Genomic DNA, 18,971 nt, shown 5'->3' on the forward strand with positions numbered 1-18,971 from the left:
AGACGGGTAGATAGACATGTCAATGCATCCATTCTACGACCTACGCTTCTACCCCTTTTTCAAACCCACCTACGTTCCATTCAGAGCAAACTAAGAAAGCTTATCCCCCTCCCCATTTAGCACCTCCAGCCGACTTCTCCGCCAGCCATTCTCCAACCCGAACACCTCCCCCGTGGCGATCGCCTTCACAGTACAAAGACTTACCCAGATAGTGATCACGACCAGCAGAATCACCAGCACCGTCGACCAAACATGCAGCGCCGGCGAGTCCATGATCTTCCCCAACTGGACCGCACAGTTGGTATATACGCCCTAAGTAACACACCATCAATACCAGACTCGAACACGCAAGCCCATGCAACGCTCGCAATGAACAGAAACGAAATCAAACAAAAGAAAGAAAGATAAAGAAACCACCTACCCACGGAAAAACCAACCCCCAAGACGCCATACTGAACCTGGTCGCGCGCCACCCACCCCTCTGACCCAGCAACGTATGCACAATACTCAGAATCGCAAAACACCACCAGAAGGTCCCAAAACCCCAGGACATCAGCCCCGCCCACTGACTAATATGACCAATCGGCCGGGCCGCGTCGGCAGTAAGGAACGTACCCCGATCATACGCCTCAAAGGAGCCCTGCAGGACGGCGTTTCCGAGACTCTGCAGCGCAAACCCGCCCTGGCCGAAGGGCCCGCAGATGATCATGTCCTGGTAGACCTTTTCCGGGGTGGGGTTTGAGCGATTGAAGTGTTCGAGGAGGACGATGGCGGCGAAGGCCAGGGCGAGGGCGAACCCGGTGCCGATTTCGAGGTACGAGATGATGATGGCGGGGACTTGGAGACGGGGGCTGATGGGGGCAGCGGTGCAGATGACGCCGCCGCCTGCGGCGGAGGTGAGGGCTGCGATGACGGGGAGGAGGATGGAGGGGGGAATGTGTTCGATGCCCGGGGGCTGGAGCTTGAGTTGGATGTAGGGGATGGCGATGACGGCGAGGACGGCGAGGAAGGTGCTGATGCACCAGAGGATGTAGGCGGCGAGGGCGGCGTGGGATCCGTACTGGAGGCTGAGCATCTCGATGATGCTGGTGAAGGTGATGGAGATGCTGGCGAGGCAGGAGGTTTCGAGGAGGTTAGTGCGGAGTTCGTGGGAGACGTGCTGGGGGTGGATGATGATGCGGAGGGTATAGAGGATTAAAGCGAGCCCAAATAGGGCGATGGTGTAGATCCAGAGGATTTTGGCGAGGATGGGAAGTGCGCCGAATTGATAGTGCAGTTGGCGCAGGAGGACCGCGATGATGCCGGTTCCTTGCGGGATCAGGAACCATTGTGGGCTGAAGTGCCAGAGGGCGCGGGAGAATCGGTTCACGGGCGGAGGATCATCGTAGGACATGCTGTCCGGTGGGAATACCGGCTGGAGATTGGAGATTAGGGAGGAGGATGAGGATGAAGATCGAAGGCGAGGATCATTAGGGTTGCCGGGGACATGTGGTCGTGACGTCATACTCGAGGTGGATGATGCGGCGATGTTTATCAGAGAAAATCGACTTGATCTATATTTAAAATTTACCGTGGTAATGTTTATAATAAAATATAGAGTACTTTTAGTCTTTGTAAATTTCTCCAAATTCAATTCCTAGCTCTTTGAACTCAACTGCCGAATAACAAACCCCCTTTGCTATTTGTAGAACATAGTCCGGCGCTAACACCACCAACCCTGCAGATTAGCACGAGAAGAGGTCTGCAGTAAGCTGACGTGGCGACTAGTCACTGGCTCGCAATAGTTTGCAGCCATCTGACACTTTACGAAACACATCCTGGATGCTAATGCGGGGAATCCCTAACTAACTAAAGCCGAGTGTTCGTCCCACTCTCCCACTCCTCAGAATGCTCCCTCCTGCATCCAATCCATTAAAGCGATGGCCAACGGTGCACATCACTACACCGTTGACCGCATCGGACCTTCCCTCGTCTACGATGGCAGAGGCGTGAACGGACAACTGGCAGATCCAGCAGTTAAGCATGTCCCTTAACTTCCCTATCGTACTCATCGTCGCCGCGCCCCGCTGGCTATCGCATTGCTGACCGACCCCGATCACAGCATAGTATTTGTGCACGGCCTACGCGGCCATCCCCGGCGCACATGGGAGTATAGAGCGGGTGCTCGCAGCGCGGATAGAAACTCGAGGTTATCTGTGTTGAAATTCTGGTCGAAATCACCACCCTCCTCACACAGCGCGAGCGCGAGCGCGCCTGCTGTTAGCAAAAGCCGAGGCGCGACAGGGGTCTTCTGGCCGGCGGATCTGCTCCCATTTGTGGTTCCAAACGCGAGGATCTTCACGTACGGTTATGATGCCGATGTTATCGGGGGGATTTTCAACAGGGCCAGCCCGAATAGTATCTTGCGTCATGGAAATGATCTCATGGTGAGATTGGAGCGGGTGATGGATAAGGTTCGTTATCCTATCCGGCTTGCTCAAGAGTTTGGATTTAATAATGAATATTGCAGAAACCGATTATATTTGTCGCGCATAACTTAGGTGGTCTGGTTGTGAAAGTGGTAAGAAAACTAATCCCTCAATATCCAACCGAATTAATTCGATCCAGGCCATCCAAAGATGCAAAACGAGTCCCAATCCCAAACATCAGTCCCTTTACCGGCGCTTCGACACGGTCGTATTCTGTGGCACACCACATCGAGAAAGCGAAGCAGCTTCATGGGGACGATTAGCCCATAACCTGGTTGCCGTTGCATTGAAGGATTTGAATCCGAACCTGCTTAGAGATCTGGAAGTCGATTCGCAGATGCTTGAAATCATCCATAATGACTTCAGGAAAATTCTCCACGCGGGGAGAATCCGCGTACACACATTCCAGGAAGCGCAAGGGCTAACAGTAGTCCCGGGGCTCAATGGGAAGGTAGGATAAACCCTGGCATGGCTTCTCGCTTCGAGGCTAAAGTTTGATTGATTTAGGTCGTGGACAACTTGTCCTCTCGCATCGACTATAAACTCGAAACGGTGGAGACGATAAACGCCAACCATCGCGATATGGTGCGATTCAAGAACGAGCGAAATCCCGGCTTCCGAGCATTATCCGGAGCAGTGAAGAGCTATGTCTTGACAATAAATGAGCGTAAATGTAGGTTATAAAACATAAGGACCTCCGCAAAGGTATTCAGATCTCACAGCTAACTTAAAAAGACGCCGAATGTATCCGCAAAGGCAACGGGTACTTCAAACGACGCATCCTCTTTTCATTCATCCAAGACCGACAAAAGGCCCTCCGCTACTTCATCCAAGCATGTGACTTACTCAACCCTAACGACTTCGACCGACAGACATACGTCTACTCGAAGTTGATGTTTGTCGAGATCGAAATCAGCTACTACCGGCCTTTCCCGCGACCGAAGCAGGCTCAGCATTTGCACCAAGCGCACGGTTACGGGCTACAAGCGCTTGAAAAGGCACAACTGTTGAAGGATATCACCAAGGTCGCTGAAATTAAGCTTATGCTGGCGTGTGTGAAAGCCCGCGAGGTGAAGCTGGATTACATTATGGATGTTGATGATCGGATCTTGTCGAGAAAGCGAGAGCTGATCATGAAGGAGATCAAGGTCGCGATGAGTAATGTGCGGGCGATGGATCCGTCGAATATAAATGAGTTCGAGCAGTGGGGGAGGCGGGCGTATATGTCTTTACAGAAGTTGAATCTGGGTAGTCTTAACGAGTGTGATGGTACGCGAGATGTAGCATGGTGATAATGGATGAAATTCTTTGAACAGTTACTTCATGATTTGGATCCCGGACATGTCGCCCGCTTTGCTCCTAACTCGAGGACTATTATGATTGCTATAAGAATCAAAAATTAAGACCAAGCTTATACATCCAATGATCCTGAACTCCAGTACACTCAAAGTCTGCTGCCACAGCAGCCAGGCTTGTTGACTTGTACGGATTGGTTGCTTGCCAGGGTCGACGGAGGCACATCGATAGCCGGACTCCTAGTAAAAAAGTTGACCGGTTTCAAGGAGACAGTGATAATCTCCACAGGCCTGTTCATTGTTAGCCGTGCCTAGAAGCAAAGACGAGGATCCACCTACATGACAGGGAAATCTTCAATTCGAGGGATATGGTTCAGGCCGAATTGCACCCAAACCACAATATCCTCATTCACCACACTGTCTTTCCGAGCAACCCAGTTCTTAACCCCATGACCTCCACGACTCTGATTAGTGAATTTGCCGCCCGAGAAAAGCTCGTCCGACTGGTACTTCGTGACGTAGATTTCGTGGTCCGCAAATTCCGCGCGCTTGAAGTGAAAGCTGTCAGGAGAGGCGAGGAGCTTTTGCATCGGGGGAGCGTGGATTTTGTACGAGATGGGAAGGCCATTGACGGAGTTGGGAATGTTGGGATTCTGGATAAGAAAGTCTCGTCCTCGGTTGATGTCAAAGTCAAGGCCCTCGGACTTCTGTACAATGTTTGTTTTTGCAATGTAGCCGTTTCCGTGTGGGTTGAAGGCGGGTTCGTGGGGAAGGGCGTATGATTCTTGGTAGGCAAGGCTATTGCCGTGGGTGTAGCTGCCGATGGCTGGGTCGATGCGTAGAGATAGAATATGCTGGTGGTGTGTTGCCAGGACACCGGGGTGCACGATGGTTCCGAATTCGACCTGGGTATCTGGATCGATGGCACAGGTCGAAAGAATACCGGTCGCGCGGACCTGATAGTCCATTTGGCCGGCTTGGTTGAAGACAAAGGCGAGGATATACTCGTAGTTTGATACGGTGAGGATTGATTGAATTACTAGTTCACGGTTGCGAACAACGCAAGCTCCTGTATCCTGTTTAGTATCTTGGTAGCTTGACGATCTGCCTGAAAGGATCAAGCAACTCACGCCCAGTTCGATAGTTGGTGTGCTTCCAACCAATCCCATTGCCCTGTTCGTGGATGCAAATCGCATTCTCCTTGCGCAATGGGTTGCCCTGTCGGTCGGAGATAAAACCATCGAGGTACGCGATCGATCCAAGACAGTCGCAGCCGAGTTTGAGGTTATTAGCAACCAATCCTGCACCGACATCACCCAGATCAAAAGCTTGTTTGCGATGATAAGGCGCACGAGGATCCGCATAAGGGACCGTCATATCACTGAGACTAACACGGTAGAATAAAGGCTGGCCATCATAGCAAACGTTTCGCAGCACGATTCCCTCTCTGTAGTTGAAGCACACGCGAATGTGCCACTTTTGCCACCGCAGAACATTCTCATCGTCGATGGTAAACGATGGACCGTCTGGTTGGGAGACATGGAGTCTTTTCAAATTTGTCCGCAAGTTGTTGGCCTCGGGGACGTATTCGTTGGGGCCGTTATCTTCGAAAGGGCCCAGTGGCTTCAAAGCCCAATCGGCACCGGTAGGAATCAAGTCGATCCGGATGACCTTCATGCGTACGGGGTCAACGACAGGAGAGAAAGACAGCGGTCTTGCGTAGTGGTTGCTGTCGGGCTTTCCGACCTCCGAAACAAACATGTAGACTTGATACTGTCGCATTTGATCCGCGAGTCCGTCGGATCCAAAGCCCCAGGCCTCGGCGATCACAGTTAGATGGGGAGGCAGTTTGAGTCTGCGGATCTGCTCCAGTACAGCGTGATCCTGCATGACCATGCGTTCCACGTCGTCGACTTCATTGAAGTCCACGTTCCCGTGGAACTCTTTATCGGCGGCTTCGGATTTCGACACACGATTGGCTTTCAAGTCGACCCATGTTGTCATCAGAGTATCAGATGCTTTGATATAGTAGACGCAGTATGCAAGACGTGGTGGAGCGTCGTGAGTTTTGCCTGATAGCTCTGCTTCAAGAAATGGAATCATGACATTCTTGTCCGGTTCCTCTAGGGTGATGGCTTTGAAAACGAGCGCCTCGCCAGCGTGCAGAGACTGGACTGCGGCTCGGGAGCGGTGGATTTCGGATGCGGTGAGGTCGTTGAAGGGATGCATGGTTATGATTGATTTGCTTTCTGCTTGGATCTCAACAATTCATCATTCTCGCTAGTACTACTTATAGTTGAGTCTTCTTGACTTTGGAGAGGTATCAAACAAGCAGCGATAATTTTACCCTTTGGGGAAAAGGAGAATAGAAGGAAGATAAAGCTTGGTTGATAAAGCGCCAACGGAAGAGAAGGATAAAATGCGTTGTGATTCGCTGGATGAACAAGACTGTCGGTGCGCGCGAGACGCGCTCGTCGCTCGGATCCTGCAGGGGCTGTGGAAAGATAGTCTCATTCGAATCATGAACTCCGCATTTAGGCTTGATCCATGACGACACTGATTCTAGGACTGTTATCTAGGATAATGCTTTCCGAAAAAACATCAATGTACTATCGAAGGGTCCTAATTTGTAGAGAGGGGAACACGAACTCGGGAGCACTTTTGTCCCAAATACAGTTAACAAAAAAGAAAAAAAAAAAGAAAAGAAAAAGAAAAAGAGACAGAGAGAGAGAAGAAAAGAAAAAAAAGGCGGGGGGGACAAGAAAGTGTCAAGTGTCGCTTATAAGTGGTTATTATTTGAGGTACGAGTAGCACTCAAGACAGCCCAAGTACTCCCGATTGATATCTACAACGAAAAGCTGCGTATACATGAATTTGTACTTGCAACAGGCACAACTGATGCAGAATTTTCAAATAATGAAGACTATTTATGATAACCACATCAAGGAGAAGGAGAATTGAGGATAGAACGTGATCAACCAAGCGCATATAAAAGAAAAATGAAGAAAAGAAAAGAAACAAGAAAAAAGCCCAAGCAATGCCATCAAAAACCAGCTGGACACTGGCTAGTTGGTCCATTTGATTTGAACATTTCCTCATCTTCCCCAATCTCTGGATCATTCTTGCCCAGAACCTCCCGGCAAAACTTCTCAAATACGTCGCCCCAGAGGTGATGGCATTTGTAATTTGCAGTATCCGGAGGGAAGTTCCTCGTGTGATCCCACAGCGCTTCCAACTGCTCGGGCTCATGCCTAAGCTCCGTCATTGGCGTGAGATATGTTCGGACTGTGAATACATTTGCCTGTGAGCGAGGAAGGCGTGTGAGAGATTGCAATTCTGTTCGGATGTGAACCTGATCAATGGATTCACACTTCGGATATTCTTCGAAGGGCACGAGATGAAATATCTCCCCAACTGGCTGAATAAAAAGGTTGTTTCTCTGGATTGCTTTAGATGGCTGCAAGTTGAGGAAGAAGCGCTCCATGGATTTGCGCAACCTTTCCTTCCAGAGAGGAATCGGGTCATGGATTTGATGCAGATACCATCCGATCCGTTGTTGAAGGCGCCAGCCAGAGGGACATGCGAGGAAAGCACCGCGACTATATTTCAAGTTAGTAACAGCAATCACGCCCCGTTTTCACTGAGAGGCTATACATACAGAGTATATTGATCCTTTGGCCCGTTCTTCAACACGTAAAGATCATCCATTACAAGTAAGCCTGCCACTGCAAGTGGATGAAGCTCATATGGCTCGCGTATCCTATATTTCTCTTGCAGATGGTCGATGTACACGTAGTCATGATCAGCTCGAAACATGTCAGGATATCTTTTGGTGACATATGTGACAATTATCTCCAATAGTTCCACGGCCGCGTCGTCAATTCCATCAAGATAATCAACGTAATTATCCGAGTCTGGACTCGTGGCCATAGCAACCTTTTCCTTATGTTGGCTGTCAAACAACTCATCGTACTTGAACCAATTATTAATGTCAAGCTTGCGTAGTGCCATGGTCATCTGGAACTTTCCAGCTTTCCAATACCGTGGCCAATCTTGTTTTCCGTGGAGTGGAAGGCCCTTGAATGGGGTGATGTTTTTGAATCCAAGTGGATCTGGGTCATGGTTCGCCGAAGTCTTTAAAGAAGTCTTTGTTTCCTTTTTGGGCCTCTTTAGATAGACGAATTGAACGGCGCGAATAATAACGAAAGCTAAAAGAGGGATGGAAATGATCCTCAAGGGGCCTCCTTCTGCGAGATAGGGAATTTGAGAAAGCATGGTTGGCTTGAAGGGAGTTGTACTCGAGACGAAGTGAAGGGCTTTCCAATTGTAACATAAAGAAGAATGTTACTCGTGAAATTGCAGGCAGTCAGCACAATCAATTGAAATATGAATTGAATCTCACTCAAATTCAAGATAGATAAGAAAGCGTTGGCTTTTATGAGGGGAGTCATATCAGCGGCAAGTTGTAAGAGCCCAATGAGGCTGATCATGTATGTCCCTCGCTGAGGATGGTGTCTAGAAGACATTTTAGGTAAAGCAGGCGCGCTAATCGCGTACACGTACTATGGCTGTTAATAATATTCCCTGAGATCTTGTTCACAACGTCTTCCTAGATCTCTGATGTGTCTCGTTAGATACAAGAGGTGCCACTGGGATATTTCCTGTTCTGGAGGCAGTCTTATCAGCTGTAAATTACTTGGAGAGTTTGAACTCTAGAAAGACCTGTCTATCTGATAGATTCAAGACTCAGCTGCCTGTCATACCAAGCAAGCCGAGCCGGGGTTTGAAGAAGTGAGTCTGACTAGATTGAGACCCCTGATACTGACTGGTGATGTTGAGAAATTATACAATTTCACTGGAATTATACGACTCCTGACATTTCCAGAGACTGTAGAAAGTTCTATCGAGTCATCGCCTTCATCGATGTTTCCATTGTATACAAGGTGACATAACGCAGGCAGAAAGTGACTATGAACAGTTTGTGGGAGGTTCACCCACGAGATACCGTCAAGGAGGGGCCAAATATCTCCGGCCGTTCGGCATCTGATATCCTGTCCATTGATAGTCAGGATGAAGTAACCTGTGACGTTCTGCCATCCAGAAATGTTCTGCTACAGACCGGGGTTCCAAACCAGTTATCTCCTCTGACCGTGAGTGGCTATCAAACTCAAATCATCCCTCCCCCGCTTTATACCGCGAGGAATATCGAGGCCGTTGATAAGGACGTTTGGGTATAAAGCCCAACCTAAGAAGACTGTACTTTGATAGTCAGTTTTCGTGCAAAATGGCCAGTATTACCTGCTTCATAAGTCGCTTTTTCATCCCAAAAGACTCAACTATGGACAGTGGCAATAGACCACAGTCGACCTCGACTCCGACTGCCCCAGATGCCGCCTCAGGCGCTCCGGGTGACCGTGCCTCCACTCCAAAACAAACGACTACCAAAAAGCACGACGATAGCTTCATTATAGATAGTGAAAATGACACACACGAGGAAGCTATGATAAAGAATCTTGACGACGAGATTCTCCATCTTCAAGGTCATGATGCCTCGATGCCACGCTCCTTTTCCTCCGTCGCTTCTATCGGTTTGGCGTTTAGCATCACTGGCTCCTGGGTTGGTTATCTCAGTTGCTTCGGGGCCAGTATCACGTTTGCCGGTCCTCAAAATGTGGTGTTGGGATTGGTGGTTGGGACTGTTGTGCAATGGATTATAACCCTTGGCCTAGCCGAAATAGCTTCGGCCTTCCCCTCTAGTGGCGTGAGTGTTATACCAATTTTAGATACGACCAGTCTTTGCTCATGACATTTCAGGGCCAATACCATGCTGTCTTCTGCATGGCCAGTGAGGGAACACGACGCTCTGTCTCGTATTTGACGGGATGGTTTTCCATGTTGGCTTGGTGGATAAATACCTCTTCGGGCTTGATGATTGCAGCAAAAGCAGTCCTCGGATTGGCTTCGTTTTGCTGGCCAACCTATGATACTGTCAACTGGCATGTCTATCTTGTGTATCTCCTTGTCATGCTTGTTACCGCCGCTCCCCTCACCATGTCTCGGACTGTTCCTTGGATCACACAAGGTTGTCTATATATCTCCGTGTCAGGATTTTTAATGGCATTCATCGTCGTGATGGCCATGCATCAAGAGTTTCAGCCACAGGGATACCTACTCCATGCTTCTCATGGAACGAGCGGGTGGCCTCACGGGTTTGCTTGGATTCTAGGAGCCGCCAACTCTATGTGAGTCCATTACCCTGAAGCTCCTCTGCGGACCTTTACTGACGATATGCCCAGGTATGCTTACGTTGGTACCGATGGAGCAATTCATATTGCGGAGGAAATGAACCATCCCGGTCGCAGGATTCCGCAAATCATGAATCTCACCATGCTAATCGGTGTACTGTCGGCACTTCCATTATTTATGGCCCTGATTTATGCTATCCAGGATCCCGAAAAGGTGGCATCTGCGACTCTCCCCTCATTAGAGCTATTCTACCAAGCCACAGGGAGCCGGGCAGTTTCTCTATTCCTACAAATCTGGGTCACTACAGTCTACATATGTACGTTGAAGCCTCGGTGATTGACAGAACAAAGAGGGCTAAATTATCCCAGCAAGCATGACATCCCAGTGGGTGACATCTGGAAGAATGGCGTGGGCTTTCGCTAGAGATGTAAGTGGATTTCATGCTCAATTCATGTTTCGTAGCTGATTTTCATGCATCTCACAGGGCGGGATCCCATTTTCCGATTATTTCGCTGTGGTTGACGAACGATTCCAATCGCCCATCCGAGCAACCGTACTGTCCACGGCGTTCGCATCGCTCTATGGGCTGCTCTACTTGGCGTCGACGAATGCTTTCTCCTCCATCACCACTTCGGCGGTCTTATACTTTGTAAGCGCCCTTCTCGATGACTCTATATGTTACACTTCTAATCCCGAACAGAATATTAGCTACGCCATTCCCCAGGCCATGGCATTATTCCGAGGACGAGCAGTACTCCCTCGTCGCAGTCTGAATCTCGGACCCATCGTAGGACCATTCTGTAATGCCTTCACAGTGATCGCGGTGCTTGCGCTGGTGATTATTTACAGTTGCCCGAGTACTCTGCCCACGCAGGTAGATTCGATGAACTACTCCAGTGTGGTTCTGGTTGGGATATCTGGGATTATTTTGGCCAGCTGGCTGCTCGTTGGATCTCGATTCAGGGGACCCGACGTGGATCTCCAGCGCATGCACTTCCTGCTGTCTGCGTGATATAATTAGCCAGCCTAGTCTCGTTAGTTGAGTTGCTACTGGACCTGGGCTTATCATTTCCCCGCACTTTCTCCACTTCTTTGTTTGGTTTATCTCGAGGCGATCGTCGGCTTCAACTTGCCCTATCGGCATTCGCGCAGCTATCGGCCTCAGCAGGCATTCAAATTTCTCCTGTTCTGGTTTTCTCGTCTTACCATCATCTCATGTTTCTCCTGATTATGCCGCTTCGCTTTGAAAATGCAAAACGAGCCTCAATCCTTTCCCCGTGCCACTCGTAGCAGAACTGGCTGCTTCACTTGTCGGCGCCGAAGAAAGAAGTGCGACGAGCACAAGCCCCAGTGTCACAACTGCTTGCGAAACAACTTCGTCTGCGACGGGTATCAATCAAATATCGCATGGGAGCCAGGAAGGTCGAGAAAGAATAGCCGTCGCTCCCCAGAAACACAGCACATTCGAATACCAGGGAATGAGCCACCAGTCGATAATTCTACCTCACCACTGCAGCGAGATACGCCAGCACCAGAAGAATTAACCATGACGCCGAGACCATCTTTGCCATCTCTAATCAACGGCGTCCATACGCCCACCGAGAGACGCTTATACAATCACTTTTCGCAGGTCCTATCGCAACTCCTTGTGCTGCAGACTTCAAACCAATGCAACCCAATCGCCGCAGCGATTCTCCCACTTTCTACAGCCGACAAGGGCCTATTATCCCTCGTAATGACTGTTTCGGCGGCACACCTCTTGAAGCTCTTATTCCTCGGGGGTCATTCGATTGAAAACCCAGAGTACGTTGAGGTGCAACGGCTCAAGTGGAAGTTCTTCGGCCAAGGCACACGCATCCACGGCCAGCGTATTCAAGAGCTCTACGCAGATAAGCCCGTATCTAATAAACAATATACAATCGCGCTAGCTAGCACGATGCTTCTGTGCCAGTATAATACCGGAGAGGGCGGGTTTGACGGCGGGTGGAAAATGCATCTGGGCGCAGCGCACGAGTTAGTAAAATGTCTTAAGCGGCGGTCTGGTGCGTCGAATGTGACGTTTTCGTCTGCGGCCGTTCTCGAGGATTGGTTTCTTTATCACCAGTTGATTTCCAAAGTGACTGATCAGAACCCTTTGTGCCATGCAGACCATTTCGAGGCATCTTCCAATCCAAGCTCTGATCTGTTGCTCATCGGGTCTCAAGATGGACTTCTTTCCATCGTCGGACGCATAATGGATCTCAAGACGCAGATTCTCCTGGACGACGATCCCTCAGTACCGTCGTATTTGGGCCTCACTTTCGGGCTCGAGATCAGTGTGGACCTGGAGGCCTGGGATTACCAGTACCCGACGCAGCAGCAACGGGTCGTAGGGGAGTGCTATCGATGGGCGGCCTTCATATTACTTTACGCGACAGTGTATCAGTGCCAGTTGCTCGATGACAAGATCCAGACTGCGCTGGAGGGCGGGCTTACCTACCTGGACGACCTTTGCGATACCGACCATGCTCAGATCTGCGCCTTGTTTCCGATGTTTATCTTTGGGGTTTCGGCTGTGTCGAGGAGAGATCGCGACCGAGTCAGAGAGAAGATGGATGCTTATTATAAGTGGTCAGGGCTAGGGAATATTATCGAGGCGAAGACCTTCCTGGAGTTATGGTGGGAGCAATGCGATCAAGCGGAAGACCGAAATTGGTGGCAGTGGCATGCTTTGGCTTCTGAGACTGCGTTACAGCCTATTCTGACATGAATGATGTAGATAGTATGAAAAAATGATACGACTATTCTTCCTAAAGGCATATCAAGATGAGTCTGGTTCATTCATAGGATAGAGGGGCGCGGTTGAGCCGGTGTCAGGATTTAGTGTCCATTGAGCTTTTCCACTCGGACATAAAGCTCCAACCTCTTCAGAGAGGGATAATTCTTGGATATTTTCAGTGGCACTAGGCCACTAAATCATGTACTTAGATCCTGACGCCTTTGGAGCAGCGCGTGTCGCGCGCACCGACGGACATATCACTGGCTGATAACTAGTTGCATTTACTACGTCATTTCGCCCAGTCCTTAGGGATCTACTAGAGAGGCTAAAGCGTGTCGCGCGCATCGAATCTTCCAGACATTATCAAAGCACTTAGGCCTCTCGCAATGTCTTCAAGCCGTGATAAGTCGTCTGGAGAACGACTCCTATATAAAGTCAAATATTACTCGGCTCGATGGAAGATCCATTCTCAAACACAATCACAGTTACAATAGGATCACACTTCCCATTTCGCATTCGCTCAGAACCAAAGTCTCTTGGAACTGTCTTCAGGATGTCTGTTCAAACTCCCACTATCAAGCTCAACAACGGGACTGAAATGCCCATCGTCGGTTTCGGCCTCTGGAAGCTCGACACCAAGACCTGCGCCGACCAAGTTTACAGCGCCATCAAGTCCGGATATCGCCTTCTAGATGGCGCCTGCAGTGCGTTTACTGTCACTTTGTGGACTTCAAGACCATATCTAGTCAATAGATCCTAACTCTCGAGAACAGTCTACGAGAACGAATCCCAATGCGGCGATGGCGTCGCTCGCGCTATCAATGAGGGCATCGTCAAGCGCGAGGACCTCTTCATCGTCTCCAAGCTCTGGAACAACTTCCACGACGCCGACAAAGTAGAGCCCATCACCCGCCGCCAGCTCCAAGACTGGAAGATCGACTACTTCGACCTCTTCCTCATGCACTTCCCCATCTCGCTCGAATACGTCGACCCAGCCGTCCAGTACCCTCCCCCCGACGGACCCGAGTTCCCACCCGGCCGCGCCTCCGTCCAAGAAACCTGGCTCGCAATGGAAAAGCTGGTATCTGCGGGCCTGACCAAGGGGATAGGAATCAGTAACTTCAACGGCGGACTGATTCTGGATCTGCTGAAATATGCGAACATCAGGCCCGCTACCTTGCAGATCGAGCACCACCCCTACCTGACGCAGGAGCAGCTGGTGAACTGGGTCCAGGGCCAGGGGATCGCTATTACAGCGTATTCGTCGTTTGGGCCGTCGTCGTATGTGGAGCTGGATACGGAGGACGCGAAGCATACGCCGTTGCTGTTTGAGCATCCGGCTGTTGTGCAGTTGGCGGAGAAGTATGCGAAGACGCCGGCGCAAATCGTTCTGCGCTGGGCGACGCAGCGCGGTATCGCAGTCATTCCGAAGAGTGGAAATACTCAGCGTTTGGCGCAGAATCTGTCCGTGACGGATTTCGATCTGAGTGCGGAGGATTTGAAGAGTATTAGTGCGATGAATCGGAATCTTCGATTCAATGATCCAATGAAGGTATGTATATTTCGGTGTGGCATTGAGTTCCGAGTTATTCTGACAGTTCTTTATAGTTTGGAGAGCCGCATCCCATCTTCTTCTAGTTGTGCTCTTAGCAGACTTGTTAATGCAAGTATAGTACCTGGTTCTCTAGCTGTGGTGAAGAAGACGAGAATGTCCATACGTTTATGGGTAGAATCAAATGATATATCAGAAGAGTCTAGATTGAAATATCTGAAAACACATTAGTCAAATCGAAGGATCCGCAACTAGTAACCGAACTGCAACGCGTGAATGCCCTTTCGAGTAAAATATTATCCAATAAGGCTGCTTAGCCTTGGTCGACTCTGTACTCAATTGCGAAGGCACAGCTTGATATATTTTTCGACCGTTTCCTTGGCCTCGACTTCGTGGAAGAAAGACCTCTTATGACTGAAAACTCATTTGTTACTGCATGCGACATTCTTCCACCTTGTAAAAGTTTAGATTTTTTCCCCACTTACTCTACCCGCTGCTATCTGCTATCAAATTACCCTATAACACCTAACACGGCACTATCTATAAACTACCCCTGGTACCAAACTGCCAGGCACCGTGGCAAACGAGTGACTATGAATGAAAACCCCTACCACCATCTCTCCTATTCTTCATCTCCTATCCGGTGTTCAAAAGTCCATATTACCAGTTAGCCAGTTCCCGAGTCGCGATTCCATAAACCAAGTGATCTGTATCACCCTGACCCATATGCTTGGACCAGGGGAAGCAACTGTTAAGGAAGCATGTGAGACTCCATTTGACCATTATCTCCCTTGCTGCTCTTCATCCGGCGGAAGAAGACCCGTTTAACCAACTTCCAGAGCTCGACGCCCATGAAAAAGAGCAGAGCCTCGACAAACACAATGCCCCATTCCCAGGAGATAACCGTGTGCTTGAACACGACATGGTTGATCACAGGGATATATATGATGGGGAAAATGGTGATCCAGCCGGCCATGATGGACCAGAAGAGGAACTGATTGCGCCACACGTCGTGCATCCACTGCGTGAAATACTTCTTGGACTTGGGCTGCATGCGGAAGAACGATCTCCGCATATTAACCATCTCCCAGGCCAAGAAGAGCGCGAACCACGTTAAACAAACGAAAGTGGTGGCTCGGGCGCGGAACACCAGCTCGCATTCCTCCGAGTATTCGCGATTGCAGCCGCGGCCGAGATTGCCGTCGCCGAATCCCCACATGCGGATGGAGAATGCCGAGAGGCAGAGCGCGGCGGTCCAGAAGCCGTAGACTAGGGTGTCGATGATCACTTCCCAGGTGAAGATACCCTGCTTGGTTTGCGGCGGGCGGTCCATGATGTCGGGCGCGGCGACCTCCATTCCGAGACCCATGTCGGGCATTCCGGAGGTGATCATGATGATCCAGAGAATTTCGACAGGGGCGAGAGGAAACACGGATTGGCCGTCTTTGTCTTTGAAGGCTAGCCCGATCAACAGCGTGCACGCCTGCGCGATATTCTCAGCGAGCAGGTGGAGGACGAATTTCTGGATATTGTCGAAGATGCGACGGCCTTCTTCGACGGCGTTCAGGATGGATGCGAAATTGTCGTCCGTGAGGATGATATCCGAGGCGTCTTTGGCCACGTCGGAGCCTGCTTGGCCCATAGCGATTCCGACGTCTGCGTGTTTCAGAGAGGGTGAATCGTTGACTCCGTCGCCGGTCATGGCTGCGAAGCGACCGCGTCGATGCAGGGCATCGATCATTCGGACTTTAGTCTGAGGTGCGCATCGTGCGATGACAAGAGGTAAAGTAGGGAGAGCGTCCACTTCGGAGTCGGTCAGTTTGTCGAATTCGCCCGCGGTCATGACCATAGCTTCGGCAACATCAGCAGCAACGGCGCTAAGATCAGAGGGAACAATTCCGACTTGCTGCGCGATGGCCTTCGCGGTTCCAGGATGGTCTCCGGTGACCATGTGCACCTCAATCCCGGCTTGAAAGCACGCTTGAATGGATGCTGCAGTCTCCGGACGGGGTGGATCATACAGACCGATGAGCCCCAGGAAACAGAGGTCCTTTTCGATCTCGTCGCGCTCGAGGTCAGAGCCTTCGATGAGCCGAGTTTTTTCCACGTAAGGCCTGTGTGCTAGAGCTAGCACCCTCAGACCCATTTTGGCGAGCTCCTCCATGTTCTGGAAAATTTGTCCACGGAGATCATCGGTCATGGGCACGGGAGTCGAGGAATCTTGGTCCCAGATCACTGTGGTGCAGGATTCGACAATGCGCTCGACCGCACCTTTGGTGAAAACCATCTGGCGCTCTTCCTGGGATGTAATCTTGGTGAAGATAACCGACATCTTCTTGACCGTCGAGTCGAAAGGAAATTCTGCCGTCTGATGCCACAAGGCACCCGGGCCTTTTGTCCAGCGATCTCGGTTCCAGTTAAATCTCGAAGCGAACACTTCAATCGCAATCTCTGTAGGTTCTCCACGGGCACTCCATTCACCCTCCTCGGACTTATAGACGTGAGAGAGATTGGCCATGGATGCGACGTCCAAAAAGTCCTCGAGCTGGCGGTTTCCAACGACAAGATCCTCCACGCTTTCTGCAGGAGGGCCCTCCTTTTCGTCATCGAACTGCATTGGAGGCAAAGGCGTGAAAGTCACATCTCCGACCGTGGGATTGAAAGGCTCATTTGAGGTTCCGACCGAGTATGTTCCTCGAGAAGGAATCCACGCTTTCTTGACCACCATTTTGCCCTGCGTCAACGTGCCAGTTTTATCCGAGCAGATATCCGTGACTGCCCCCAAAGCCTCGAGCGAATCCAGTTTGCGGACTATCACGTTTCGTTCGACCATGCGTTTGGTTCCAACAGCCATGGTAATGGTGAGAACGACGACCAAGCATGCAGGAATCATACTGAGGCCAGTTCCGACAGCATACAAGATCACCTCGTTGTTGCTACTAAACAAGTTGGCAGCCATGACGACTATCGCAAAGAGCACCGCAACGCCGAACAATAGGATAGCGAGTTTAGACAGCTTCCTCTGCAGCGGAGTACCGACGTTGACACCCAGGAAGCGGCCTACAGCGTCGGTGCCAGTCAGGGTCCAAGCCTGGAGATACCATCTCTTCTTGGTCTCGCCGTTGGGGCCACGCTTGACTTGACGCTTTTTGCTATTACTGGCTCGCAGGGCAGCGGCAATCGAACCGATCTCAGTCGCCATGCCCGTTCCAATGACCACGCCTCGGGCGCGGCCTCTTGTCACAGTACTGGAACTGTAGGCGATGTTGAGACGATCTCCGGGACCCGTGTCTTCCTTGAATGTTGAGTCACATTCTTTGGTAACAGGAAGGGATTCTCCAGTGAGAAGCGCCTCGTCCGTATCGAAATTAACTGCTTCAACCAATCTATTTCTATCAGTATTTCTTGTTGTTTCTTTCACCGACGCCGAAATCCGCTCGCAGCCTCAGGCGGAAACTCACCTGATGTCAGCCGGGACGGTATCGCCAGTCCTCAACTCGACCATGTCGCCAGGCACAATGTCTGTCGACGGGATCGAGAAGGTATGACCACCACGAGAAACAGTTCCAGTGGGCGAGCTCAACGAATGCAAAGACTCCATGGTCTTTTCGGCGGCATATTCCTGAAAAAAGCCGACGACGATATTCAAGACGATGACGGCGCAGATCACACCGCCCTCGATCCATGACTTGATTCCAAAACTGACCGCCATGGCCAGCAGGAGCACCTGCAACAACAAATTGGATCAGATTCGGGGAGTCCTCATCACAATGGGGGTTCAGAACGCGGGAAAGTGGGCCCCTTAACTAGCATCATTGCGTTGGCGACCTGGCGCACCAGGATCTTGATAATGGATACGCCCTCGCCTTCTTCCAGTTTGTTGGGGCCGTACTGCTGGAGACGGCGCTGAGCTTCATCATTGCTTAGACCTTCGTCGACCCTGGTTTCCAATTCCTTGATGACCGCATCGTAGGAGAGAGTATGAGCCGGATGGCTCAAGAGCAAACCAGGGACCCCGGGGGAGACCCCGGGGCTATCGCGCTGTTTTCCGTCCGTCATATGCAGTTTTCCTGTCTCAGGGAAAATCCAATAGCACTTGTCTGAGGGAGAGAGCAGAAAAAACAATCCTCCTCGCGGTCGCAGCCGGGGGGGGGGAAGATCGAACTTATGAGCCGTTCAAGTCCATTGCCCAGAACCAGCCAAGAGGATAGGCTCTGTTAGTGTGAAGTACAGTCCCCAGAACCCTGTAACCTCCGCCAGTAACAGCGATAAGCAGCCGGGCAGGCGCCAACAGGTGCATTGATAGGCGGTCGCTGCCAAGGGTTTCCTCTCCATGCCAAGCCGTCGCCTGTGGGTGGACGAATCACGGGGCAGCGAGAGGTCCACAGGCTGCTAATACGAGGATTCCATTCCCACTACCACAAAGGCCCATCGGCCGATGAGATTTTCCACTTCAGTTCGGCCTTGGGTGCCGTCACATGAATCCCGGGTCCAGGAGCCTTGCCTTGCCTCCACCGTGCTACCCAAGGGCTCTGGGTGGGCCAAACGCAACGCAGTGAAACCGAAGCTTGGACACTGTTTGGCATCACTGCAGGGATGTGCAATATGGCGGGCGCTGCGAACGAATATGATACAGCAGATATGACATAGGA

General features: G+C 50.7%; 8 protein-coding genes across 8 annotated transcripts; 4 read left to right on the forward strand and 4 right to left on the reverse strand.

Annotated features, from left to right (window-relative positions):
• Positions 1-90: 90 nt before the first annotated feature.
• Positions 91-1,393, reverse strand: P170DRAFT_345170 (putative malic acid transport protein; the record flags this gene model as incomplete). The annotated part of the gene is made up of 2 exons (XM_024843502.1): positions 91-312; positions 422-1,393. 2 exons carry the CDS (start codon positions 1,391-1,393, stop codon positions 91-93), a joined length of 1,194 nt encoding a protein of 397 aa, XP_024710017.1.
• A 494-nt stretch (positions 1,394-1,887) lies between these two features.
• On the forward strand, positions 1,888-3,765 carry P170DRAFT_505433 (uncharacterized protein; the record flags this gene model as incomplete). The annotated part of the gene is made up of 6 exons (XM_024854286.1): positions 1,888-1,988; positions 2,102-2,453; positions 2,510-2,560; positions 2,608-2,919; positions 2,976-3,141; positions 3,204-3,765. The coding sequence occupies 6 exons, from the start codon at positions 1,888-1,890 to the stop codon at positions 3,758-3,760; spliced, it is 1,539 nt and encodes a 512-aa protein (XP_024710018.1). The 3' UTR covers positions 3,761-3,765.
• A 69-nt stretch (positions 3,766-3,834) lies between these two features.
• Positions 3,835-5,992, reverse strand: P170DRAFT_452410 (uncharacterized protein; the record flags this gene model as incomplete). The annotated part of the gene is made up of 3 exons (XM_024851270.1): positions 3,835-4,054; positions 4,103-4,832; positions 4,894-5,992. 3 exons carry the CDS (start codon positions 5,990-5,992, stop codon positions 3,913-3,915), a joined length of 1,971 nt encoding a protein of 656 aa, XP_024710019.1. The 3' UTR covers positions 3,835-3,912.
• Positions 5,993-6,806: 814 nt separating this feature from the next.
• P170DRAFT_470164 (heme-dependent oxidative N-demethylase family protein) lies at positions 6,807-7,774 on the reverse strand (the record flags this gene model as incomplete). The annotated part of the gene is made up of 2 exons (XM_024852718.1): positions 6,807-7,362; positions 7,422-7,774. The coding sequence occupies 2 exons, from the start codon at positions 7,772-7,774 to the stop codon at positions 6,807-6,809; spliced, it is 909 nt and encodes a 302-aa protein (XP_024710020.1).
• Positions 7,775-9,263: 1,489 nt separating this feature from the next.
• P170DRAFT_344825 (amino acid transporter) lies at positions 9,264-11,021 on the forward strand (the record flags this gene model as incomplete). Its single annotated transcript, XM_024843486.1, has 6 exons — positions 9,264-9,524; positions 9,578-10,005; positions 10,060-10,325; positions 10,378-10,436; positions 10,494-10,658; positions 10,710-11,021. The coding sequence occupies 6 exons, from the start codon at positions 9,264-9,266 to the stop codon at positions 11,019-11,021; spliced, it is 1,491 nt and encodes a 496-aa protein (XP_024710021.1).
• Positions 11,022-11,555: 534 nt separating this feature from the next.
• P170DRAFT_470166 (uncharacterized protein) lies at positions 11,556-12,758 on the forward strand (the record flags this gene model as incomplete). The annotated part of the gene is made up of 1 exon (XM_024852719.1): positions 11,556-12,758. One exon carries the CDS (start codon positions 11,556-11,558, stop codon positions 12,756-12,758), a length of 1,203 nt encoding a protein of 400 aa, XP_024710022.1.
• Positions 12,759-13,320: 562 nt separating this feature from the next.
• P170DRAFT_483423 (putative NAD(P)H-dependent D-xylose reductase xyl1) lies at positions 13,321-14,405 on the forward strand (the record flags this gene model as incomplete). The annotated part of the gene is made up of 3 exons (XM_024853895.1): positions 13,321-13,471; positions 13,541-14,319; positions 14,376-14,405. The coding sequence occupies 3 exons, from the start codon at positions 13,321-13,323 to the stop codon at positions 14,403-14,405; spliced, it is 960 nt and encodes a 319-aa protein (XP_024710023.1).
• A 328-nt stretch (positions 14,406-14,733) lies between these two features.
• Positions 14,734-18,046, reverse strand: P170DRAFT_432338 (sodium transport ATPase 5). Its single transcript, XM_024848241.1, has 2 exons — positions 17,781-18,046; positions 14,734-17,705 (listed from the first exon to the last, which is right to left on the reverse strand). Exons 1-2 carry the CDS (start codon positions 18,029-18,031, stop codon positions 15,071-15,073), a joined length of 2,886 nt encoding a protein of 961 aa, XP_024710024.1. The 5' UTR covers positions 18,032-18,046; the 3' UTR covers positions 14,734-15,070.
• Between the last annotated feature and the right edge of the window lie 925 nt (positions 18,047-18,971).

Source organism: Aspergillus steynii (genome assembly GCF_002849105.1).
Source record: "Aspergillus steynii IBT 23096 chromosome Unknown P170scaffold_1, whole genome shotgun sequence".
Taxonomy (NCBI): domain Eukaryota; kingdom Fungi; phylum Ascomycota; class Eurotiomycetes; order Eurotiales; family Aspergillaceae; genus Aspergillus; species Aspergillus steynii.